Consider the following 10,703-nt stretch of genomic DNA (forward strand, 5'->3'; position numbering starts at 1 on the left):
TTCCTCAGTGTAAACACAAAATCAGAACACAGGATGCTACCAATGGGATATGCAGAGCACTGAACAGTTACAAACGAGCGGGATAAAAAGGTTACTTGCATTGGTTTTGTCAAATGTTTTTTGAAGTTAGGAAGTGAATATATTAAACTCTTTTAGATTAACAAATTGTGTGCAAGGTGCTTTAGTGAAAATAAAGCTGTTAAGTTCTCCTCTTTACTCTGGAGTTGTTATTGGCACATGTAAAACATACACTGTGGAGTTTACTTATATATTTATAAATTAGTTTGCATATTCTGCACAATTAAATGATCAAGAATGTTTCTGAGCCGTTGCTTAGCTGGTCATTGCACCACTCACAAAGAAGGGGGACTAACTTCAGTTGCTGATCATTGCTTTTCTGGTCTAGTTTGGGAGTTGTCCTTGGAATCATTAATCCTTGGATAGGGAGGGGTATAAACAAACTTGTATTTCTGCCAACAGCAGGACATCACAAGCAGATATGATCACAATCAAATAATTAATTTTAGCTATGTTGCTTGAAAAACGCAAGCTCCCCTACTCTGTGAAGTCATGCCATGGTAGTTTTCACATACTGAGATGGTAGACGAGGCTTCCATTTGACTTTATACAAAAACTGCCACTAGTATAAAGAGACAGCAATTTTAATCTGCCACGCTCCTCAAGGTGATGTAATAATAAATTATTTTTTGTGCTGTTGATTTGTGGATGATTATTTGCCAGTTACCCAACAGAATGCCTCTGTTCTTTGAAATCATTCTGTAATCATCAGCATTGCTACTGATGGCCTGTGTTTCATTTGTTTCCTGAAGGTAGTCATGCAGTTCTTTTCTCTGAAGTCCCAAGTCATGTCAGGTGCCTCATGGGTCGATACTTGAAGCAGTTCTTCAGTGAGCTCGTTGCTGATTTTAATCTGTCTATCCTTTGAAGGCAGAATTTTGTGGAGGAAACAAATTCTGATTTCTTCCTCCCCCAATAACCTCTTTAAAGTAATCTGTAATAACAGGTGTGACTTTGAGACAGGAGAGTTCAGGGAGACAATTTTGGAATTGGGTAATTTGACAGAAGGTGCCAATACTGAATTAAAGGAAACTGGAAATACAGGAAAGAGGAGATTTATAAGCCTTCAGTAAATGTCAGCCCCGCCCAGCAGGAAAAGAATTCTTGCTACTGATGAGCCCAAATCAGTTTCATTAATGAAGTCTGTCTTTGCTTTCATTTCAGGTCTGCTTTTGTATGACTGAAGCCATTCTGATCTTCTCAATGGACAGCTCCCCATTTTTTTGTTGCTCAGTTAAAGCCAAAGTGCGACTTCACTGGATGATGCAAGTTCTTGCCGTGATCATTGGTTCCGTTGGCCTCATTTTCATTGTTTCCAGCAAGAACATCTCCGAGTCCCCACACCTTACCTCTTGGCACAGCATCCTTGGAATCGGGACTGCGATTGCTGTTTGTGGTCAGTTGCTGTGTGGCCTCTGCCTTTTGTTTCCAAAGTTGATCAATACCTACTCAGTGACCAGGCTGCGACTTTACCATGCCACCTGCGGTCTAGTGGCTTACCTGATGGGGACGGCTACAGTAATGCTGGGCTTGTGCTCCGATTGGTTCAAAGCCCAGGTTAATGTGATTTTGTGGTACTCATGCTTAATTGTTCCGCTGATTCCAGCTCTCGTTATTATGAACCAGGTCAATAATGGTTACTTGTCCAAGAAGAAAATAGTGATTTAATGTTGGATCAACATCAGCATTGTGCTCATAGCACAACAATCACAGCCAATGTGTCCAGAAAAGATGAGCTTGAGAGATGAATTTGGAGCTAATTCTATGATTGGTTTGGGCAGATACTGAGCAAAACTGGCTACAAGAAACCTTTTAGAATTCCTTTTTCCTTCACCTCCATATCATGTCCACATCTATACCAACAAATTAATGATTCTTTTTCAACATTGTCTAATCTCCATTCCTGCTCCTTGTGGGCTCTCATTAGTCTTTTTTACAGATGATGCCAAACTTTGTCTGGAGTTTTGTAGTTCGGTGAATGCAGGGCAGAGAGTAAATTTATGGACATGCTATCTCCAGCTTGGTCATGGAATGAATGGACTGTCCAAGCAGGAAGAAAATACTTTAAATCATTAAAAATGCATATATAGCTTAAAAACATTTATTTTTATATTTCTAAATCCTTTTAGCACCAATGATGGAAGTACTGTATAAATCATAATCAATATGATCCAAAGATGTATTATTTAAGCAATGGTGTATATGTTAATATTTTTATGTTTACACCATCTAATGGTTCTGTGTTGTATTCATTATAGGCATCATGTGAGACTATACCCCCAGATTCTTAGTCTTTTCCTCTTGTGCTATATGCAGACTCTGGAAATTTTGTTCTAATATTTGTCTCTGGGTAGTAAGGCGTGCAATGTCTTTAGGGTGACATTGTAGGATCTTTATACATTTTCATGCTGAACAAATATTGCTGATTGGTGTGAATTTGTAAATTTAAAAGTATTTTGGGATCTTCAAAATTTTTAATAGTAGAACCCATCACTGTAATGAAACTAGTTGAATTTTATCTTTTATTTTAGTACAAACAATGTAAGATCAAGAATCTAATAGAGGTTACCTTATCTGAGGGCTTATATGAGAGCTATAAAATAGCTTTGCAAATATATTCCCACAACTTTACCTGCTGGGATGCTAAAGGCTGAAATCCTCAGGTTGCTTGTGTAGAATAGCAGGTAGCTAAATATGTCAGAGGCGAAATTGTTCAGGTTAAATCTTATGTAAGCTGGTCAAATATACCAGTGGCTATGCAAAATTATTTTATGCTAAAATTTTATCAAGTTTTATAATAGACTTAACATTCAAGTGTTGCTAACGTATTTGGAATTTGGATTAATCCACCTCTGCTTGCTTGTTTCTGGTTCAAATTACTTGCGTGAGTGTGTGATAAACTCAAAACAGCTTCAGCCATTATCATGACACAATTTGGCTCTAATTTCACTTTACTAATCGCTGGTCTGAGAAGTGGCAGTAAGGAATACATTTTTGAGAGCTTGTTTGAAAGCCCTAACATTTGCTTCCTCAGAAGTATTCTTCATTGTTTTCTTTATGATGTAAACCATTGAACTGGGCAGCTTGAGTGTATTTGATATATATGCCCTAAGTCAAATCATTTTTCTTTTTTTTTCCAACAATGATGCTCTTAAATGACTAAAATATTCCTGAAAAATGAAAACTTGTTATTGGGTGCAATCATTTTTTCTGTACTTATTCACCATCTATTTCTATTCAATATTTTGCTTTAAATGGTAGTGGACTTTTGCTAAAGTTACCATTAGTGATGCAGTGAACCAAAATCAAATTCTAGGCTAAAGTTGAAATATTCAGTGGTTTTCACTCCAGTTGGATTGAGTACTTCTGGCATGTTTAACCAGTTCATTTAGAGAAGGTTGCTCGGTGAAGGGTCATGAATTTTCTGAAAAGCAGATTAATTATTTTGCACTATCTGGTTTCTGACACTAGATGTCACTGTTTCACAGTATTTTAAACATACCAGCCATGTGCATTACAGGATGTCATATGGAGCTTTGTGTATTATCTGTGAATTTTCCTTGTACTCGGCATAATTTTAATTTTTGACTATAATAAAATGGTAACCCTTTATCATGCATGATAAAAATCACATTGAGTGTGAAAATAATGTAAATTGAACAGTAATACTTCCAGATACAGCAATACTTTTGTCAGAATCTTTGTTCTTGGTGTTCTCAAGGCCATGTGACATAGTACTTGTGAAGGGACCTCAAATTTGTACATGTACAACAGGGCAGTTGGTATCTGAAAAAGGCAAATGTTGGAAGTTATGTCATTACCAAAACATGTTTTCTGCCAATATTTAGTGTCTAAAAGTGAGACAACAAACAAAAAAGGGATATTGTGTGTATGTGTAATGGAATCAAGGTATATGTGCATAGTATATGAATGTAAGATATCATAAAGCCAGATGGTTCACTTCTAATCATCTGCCTTGAAGTACATGTCAGATGACAATTGTCAAGGAAGGTGCAGTAAGTCTTGGTACATAAATATAAGTTTTATATTATATTGCTTCACCACTAAGGTCTTTAGTTTGAATTAATGTTTTCATTTTTGCTTTGGCTTACATGATTTCCATAAATTAAGAAATGGGGTGCCACAGTAGTGTGGCAGTGAGCACGACACTATTACAGGTTGGGGTGTCGGAGTTCAGAGTTCAGTTCTGGCATCCTCTGTAAGAAGTTTGTATGGACTTCCCATGAGTGTATGGGTTTCCTCCAGGTGCTTTGGTTTCTTCCCACAGTCCAAAGATGTAGTGGTTAGCAGGTTAATTGATCAGTGTAAATTCTCCAGTGATTAGGATAGGATTAAATAAGTGGGTTGCCGAGAGGTGCAGCTCGTTGAGTTGGAAGGGCCTTTTTCTGTGCTGTATCTCTAAATAAAAATAAATAAATATAGTTTATGTCACTTGAGACCAAACCAAAAGCTGAGAAGTGATAACTTGAAAGAAAAGTCTTCTGTACGTTATTTATGAAGTGTGCTGATGCTGGGTTGTTGCAGGACAATTGTGAGATTTGTGATTCATTTTATGTGTTGGTTCTTGTTGAGAAAGAAATAGAGGAAATCACCAAGAGTTCCTCAAATAATGCCACAGCACTACTCTTGAGAGTTAGTACGGTATGTTGGTTTGATACTTCACTTCATTAACTTGAAGGTTATGAATGAGGAAGGTTGTATTATTTATCTAGAGTGACCTGTACCACATCCACGCTGTCTGACCTGTACGCTAGAACTACTACCTTCACCATTCCAAACATTATATCTAACTGCTGTGTAAATGGCTATCAGGCTTTCAGCTATACAACTTTATTTTGGAGTCTATTCACACAAAAAGAAAATGATATACAGTGGATTCTGCTTAATTGGGACCAGTACATTTTGGCTCAATTAGCCAAAGTTTCATGGAAATAGTTGAAAAGGAATAACAAAGCCAAACTACCATTTAACGGAGTAACAAATTATGTATTTAAATGAAATGCAGAACAATGCCAAAACTACTTTGGTACATTAAAACTGTATTGGTTCTTAATAATTATCAAAGGAGGAATTCATTCAGTATACGTTGACATGCTCTTTTGATGGACTATAAACAAAATCAGTTCAAACACCTAGTGCAGATAATGGACTGCCTTCAAACAGTACTTTTGACAGTTGTATCCACCGAATCTTTATTTTAATTGTATCATTCAAGACTGTCAATACCTTCAAATTCTTTGTAGTTCCTAACTTGTTGAAGTAGTGAAATCGTTTCAGTTCACTCCCATTCGTTTCTGGTATCTCCAAGACTGAATGCTTGAAATCGCAGTGAGCAAAACTCTTCTGAATTGTCTTGCTGTTTATTGCTTGTCAACTATCAGTGGCAAAAGTCACTGCTTTTTGAGCATAAACACTCAAGTGACACTATTTAAAAAATGTTCACTTTAAGCATGATGTAGTGTTCAATAGCCACTCAATGGGTACGTGACTGATGCTAGTTAGAAAATGTTTAACTATGTTTAAAAATGTTTAATGTCTTCTGTCCCAATTTAAGCAGTTTAGCGTTCCAGATAAATGAAGGGAATCCCAGCTATTGCCCCAATTAACCAAAATCTACTGTATTTTAAATATTAATACAAAATATAAATTCTTCCCTCTGGAACCCATTGAGCTTCCTGATAATTCAAAATGTATTTGATTTAGCAATGAGTCAATCAGTTCATATGACTTATTCTATTTTAATCTCCCCTCTGAAATTAAAAATAATTCAAAAATATATAAAATTTGCAAAGTTCTGCTATACCAGCCATCTGTTAGTGCCTATATGAAGCACTGGCTGAGCTGCACCAAGTGAGGTAATAGTTCAATCCGTGGTCTGTGAAGAGTCAGCTTTTCCTTGACTAGATTGGCTGTTTGAAGCAGCAGCTATCAGGTCAGGACATGAACAATCATTGTTCATCTGATCCTCAAGGAACTGTGCATGTTCTACCTATAGATAGAACCAATACCAGCTGTGGCTTGAATAGTCTGTCAGGGACTGTCACGATCAGTTGTGAGAACTCTGAGAGAAATAAAAACTGCGCATGCACAAAGCTGTTTTGTCTGAACACTCTTGAGGCAAGAGAAAGGCATCACAGGCACCATTTCAATATTTGAAGTGTGGCTATGCCAGGAAACATTTTCCATGTATAGTAGCTGAATCCAGCAAGTTTCTTCCCCAGAAAGGGCATAGGTGCAAGGGATCACTAGTTTCAAGCACATGTACTACGTTTTATTAAGGGGCAGGGTAATCAGAAACCATTTCTTATTTGTATAACATATGAGATATTTAAGTTCTATTTATTGAACATCTTTGTTGTTTTAACCATACTGAGGGGGAAAGGTCTTCGAAGTGGTAGAATGGTTTGTGGAGCCTGTTACTGATTAACGTTTGTATATTTAAAAGTAAGACATTTCTCAATTTACAGTAATAGCTTGCATAGGTAAATTAGGCTGTGGTGCTGTGAGTTCTGATGGAAGTATGTTATTGCACTGGAAGTAGCCAGATATTTTCCCTCTTTGCACCTTGTGGTACATTGGGCGGCAACTTTGCAGTTTCTTTAGCACTAGATATGAGTCTCCCAAATGGTGCAATACTTAAAATGTGAGTTTTCTTGAAAGGTAATGGACTTGAAGCTGCTTTAGGATATGCATATTTAATTAAATTTATAGTGAGGTTCTTTTCAATTTCACCTTTTACATAAAATTGCAATGATTATATGTCAATCACCACCGAACAACTCCTCTACAGCACATTTCCAAATACTTTCCATAAATGGGACAAGGAATAAGTCACCCAATGCCCTTCATTGCAAGTGAAAATGGAAATGATATTTCAGGGTGAACTTCTGTGCTGATTCAATCAGCAGCTGTGAGATTTCTTCATTCTTTTTAGACTCAGGTTACCTTTTGGTGTCTTCAAGCATTTAATTTTAGCTGTTCCCTTTATACCCTTTGAAAGTTGATCAGTCACACCTGTACATAGAACAGTACAGCACAGAACCAGGCTCTTTGGCCCACAATGTTGTGCTGACCCAACTAAAAAGTAAATTTTTAAAAGAAAACCAATCCCTCCTACTACACAATATCCACATCCTTTCATCTTCCTCACATTCATGAGCCTATCTAAGCAACTCTTAAGAGCCTCTGATATATTTGCACCATGCCAGGCATCCACCACTCTCTGAGGAAAAAACTTGCCCCTCACATTCCCTTTGAACCTACCCCCTCTTGCCTTCAATGCATGCCCTCTGGTATTAGACATTCAACCCTGCGTAAAAGATACTCCCTGTCTACTCTACCTTGCATTTCAATTCATAAATACCACAGTCCCTGCAAAGTCACAATCATCATGCAGTTTACAGTTTTGGGGGTGAAAAGAATAGAAATGTCGATTTTTTTTTGGAATTATTTTCAGCAGAGCACTCTGTGTAAAAATTATTTGCTACTAAATACATTTATTTCAGGTTAAGAAGAATATTGGGTGATGGTGGTTGTTTTTGTCTAGGTGTCTTGCTGCTGGCTGCCTACAGTCTGCCTGGAGGAATCCTAGTTTATTTTGGATCTGTCTTGATCAACATTAAAGGTGCTTTAATGTTAGAGCAACTTTTGATTCTGACTCCATGGGTCTACCCTCACTCCTAGTTACTTTTCAGTCTATCCTGGCTTAATTTATTGGACTATAGTTTTGTTTTCATTTCAGTTGTTTTCACTATTGAGTATGTACTGAGTGTTCTGCTTTTTACAGACCAAGTGAAACTCGGTCTTTTTTACATTTACACAGATGAAGGGCTTGAGGTAAAAGGCTGCAGGATTTTAATGACTTCAGCCATTCTAGAATAGGATCAACAATGAATGTATTGTTGATGAATGTCTGTACAATTTACACTCGATTCACCTGGATTCAGCTTGACTCCTTTGCCCCCCACCTCTCTGAGGTGTAGATGGCAGTATTAAATAGGATCAGCGGTAATGATTTTATGTCATACTGCAATCCCCGTTCTTGATCCTGATGAAGGGTCCCAATCCAAAACGTCGACTGTTTATTTCTTTCCATAGATGCTGCCTGACCTGCTGAGTTCCTCCAGCATTTTCTGTGTGTTTCCCTTGCTTGATGTCCTTCCTGATATTAATCGGGCAGTCTTTTTCTCATTTACGTCTGTCACGTATTTGCATCTGTGCACAAGATCAGCAAATTTTGGGGCGAGCTGCTTACATCCGAGAGTTTTTAACAGCACTTTATGTCTTACAGTATTTTATGTTTATGCCAGATCTATAAAAATAATTGTCAATTCTTTATGGATTCTTTTGGACCTTGCATATAATGTCTTCTAGTATAGTAATATTCTTATTGCACTCAGTACCAAAAAAAGACATCTAAAATTGATGTTAACTTACTAAGCCTCTTCATTGGAATTTCTATGAAGAAGTAGACCCAATGGTAATAAGCCGTTAGTTATCAGTATCTTCCAGCAACTCTGAACACAGCATGACTTGTTTTCAGGGCACTTGGAATGGCAACTCAGCCATAGAAGAGTCTCAGAAGGAAGTTTAATCTTCCAGAGTGTAGAAGGAGTGTATGATTTAAGAAGTCAGAGGGCATTAGTGTTCCTATGAGCCTGACATTTGTGGGTTGGGAGGTGTTGGTGAGCAACATTTTAAAGAAATAGTGTGCTATGGCCAAGGTGTTACTTTGATAGAGGATGTGAATGTATATGCAAGTGACTGATTTGTCTAAATAATGCCAAGTTTTTTTTAATATATTAAGGTTTGCGGCCAGGAGCAAAGATACGCAGAGAATCTCATGATTGTGTTTATGAGAATGGATGTGGGAACAACAGTTTCAGCAATAAATCTTTTAATTTAAAACATTTCTTAAGCACCTTTTGATTAAGCATGATTTTGATTAGTAGGATCCTCTGGAATCAGTCACTCTGCCAATCTGTGTACGGCCAAATCTCTGAGAGTGAGTTATGGGCTAGCTAATGTATTTTAATCTGACTGAATGATGAAACTTGCTACTGTGAACTAGGGACACCATCTGCACATTGTAGATGTTTGGTGCTTGATCAGATGTCTGTGTTTCAGTATTGTCAACTTGAGCAAGGACTATTGTAGTACTCAGATTCATTTATTTATACCATGTACGTTGAAACATACAGTGAAATCTTCGTTCGTGTTAACAGCCAACAGAGCCAGCCCACAAGTGTCACCACACATTCCGGTGCCAGCATAGCATATCCACAATGTTTAGCAGAAACTATGTTCACTAGTATTTTCATAGAGACCAGAACCATACAGGTATGCCTGTAGTTGAGCAGGCAACAGGGTCCAGATTTGATTGTGCATCATACTCTTGGCACATCAGCTTAGATTATATGCTATAGTCTCTAAGGAAGACTGCAGGTTCCAGTGCCCTCAGTGAACCACAACTAGTCTTGTCTAGTTCCAACCTTCATTTCAGGAGAGTGCGACCACAGGAACTTCAATTTTACTTGCTTCACTATAAAATCCATGGTATAGATAGATATCCCAGAGGAAATTACAGTGTCACAGTAGCATTGCAAGTGTACAGATAGACAAATATTAGAAGAGAAGTATTTTAATGCACCACATGACCAAAATGCAAGCTGGGTCTTGTTTTCATTTTTCTTGGCACAAAATATTTAAAATAGAATTTTGCGTTAGCTTGGATATAATGAAAGACCTGATTACATATTTAGCCATCTGTTGTATTTACAAGAATTACACGTACATCTGTGTGCATGTGCGCATATTGAATTTATTTTTCTACTCAAAATGTCAATCCCAAAGTGTTTTTGATTTAAATAATGTCCTTCTCAATGCTATTATATATGCTCTGCAACTGCACCTGTTCTTCCAATTGTAATGTTGTGCAATGTGACTTATCACATCAAGCCTCCACATAACATTTAAAAATTATAGCTAGTACACATTTTCTTATATTTAGAGCGTTTCTCAGTAAACTGTGCTAAAATGCAGTGTAAATAAGAAAATATGTGCTGTTTTTGGCACAACAAAGGACCTATGTACAATAAATATATTGTTGAAGTGTTGGATGAACTTTGATCAGGATCTCTTGTCTCTTAAGATGGTATGCTTTGCTCTCAGGTTTTTAAACTTGATCATGGATTATTGCAATTCTGTTCTATTTTATTCCACATTGTTATGTCTTTTTGTTGTCATACTAGCTTGATGAAAATGCACTATATGTTCTAACAAATGGAATTGTGATAATCTAAACTGCTATTTTAATAAAAATGTTTTTATTGAATTGACACAAATGTACTTTTTTTAAAATTTGCTTTTAATTACTAATCCAAAGTTTTGTAAGGTTAGGGGAAAGGCTAAGATAACAAATTGGGTAAGTGCTATTGGGATGGCACGGTAGTGTAGTGCCATCCACAACATTTTATAATTCAGGCAAATGCGCTCAATTCCTGCTGCTACCTACAAGGAGTTTGTACATTCTCCCTGTGACCACAGGGGTTTCCTCTGGGTACTCCTGTTTCCTCCCACAGTCCAGAGATTAACTGTTTGGTAAA

The 10,703-nt window shown here is 37.1% G+C and overlaps 1 protein-coding gene across 2 annotated transcripts in view; it reads left to right on the top strand.

Annotated features, from left to right (window-relative positions):
• Nucleotides 1-10,431, top strand: part of cyb561d1 (cytochrome b561 family, member D1) — a 28,712-nt gene extending 18,281 nt beyond the window's left edge. For both annotated transcript variants that reach the window (XM_073030543.1, XM_073030544.1), the window contains exon 3: nucleotides 1,243-10,431. In XM_073030543.1, coding sequence (XP_072886644.1) covers nucleotides 1,243-1,746 — 504 coding nt within the window. In that variant the 3' untranslated portion in view covers nucleotides 1,747-10,431. The remainder of the gene's footprint in view (nucleotides 1-1,242) is intronic.
• Nucleotides 10,432-10,703: the final 272 nt, after the last annotated feature.

The sequence above is a fragment of the Hemitrygon akajei genome, chromosome 27 (genome assembly GCF_048418815.1).
Source record: "Hemitrygon akajei chromosome 27, sHemAka1.3, whole genome shotgun sequence".
Classification (NCBI taxonomy): Eukaryota; Metazoa; Chordata; class Chondrichthyes; order Myliobatiformes; family Dasyatidae; genus Hemitrygon; species Hemitrygon akajei.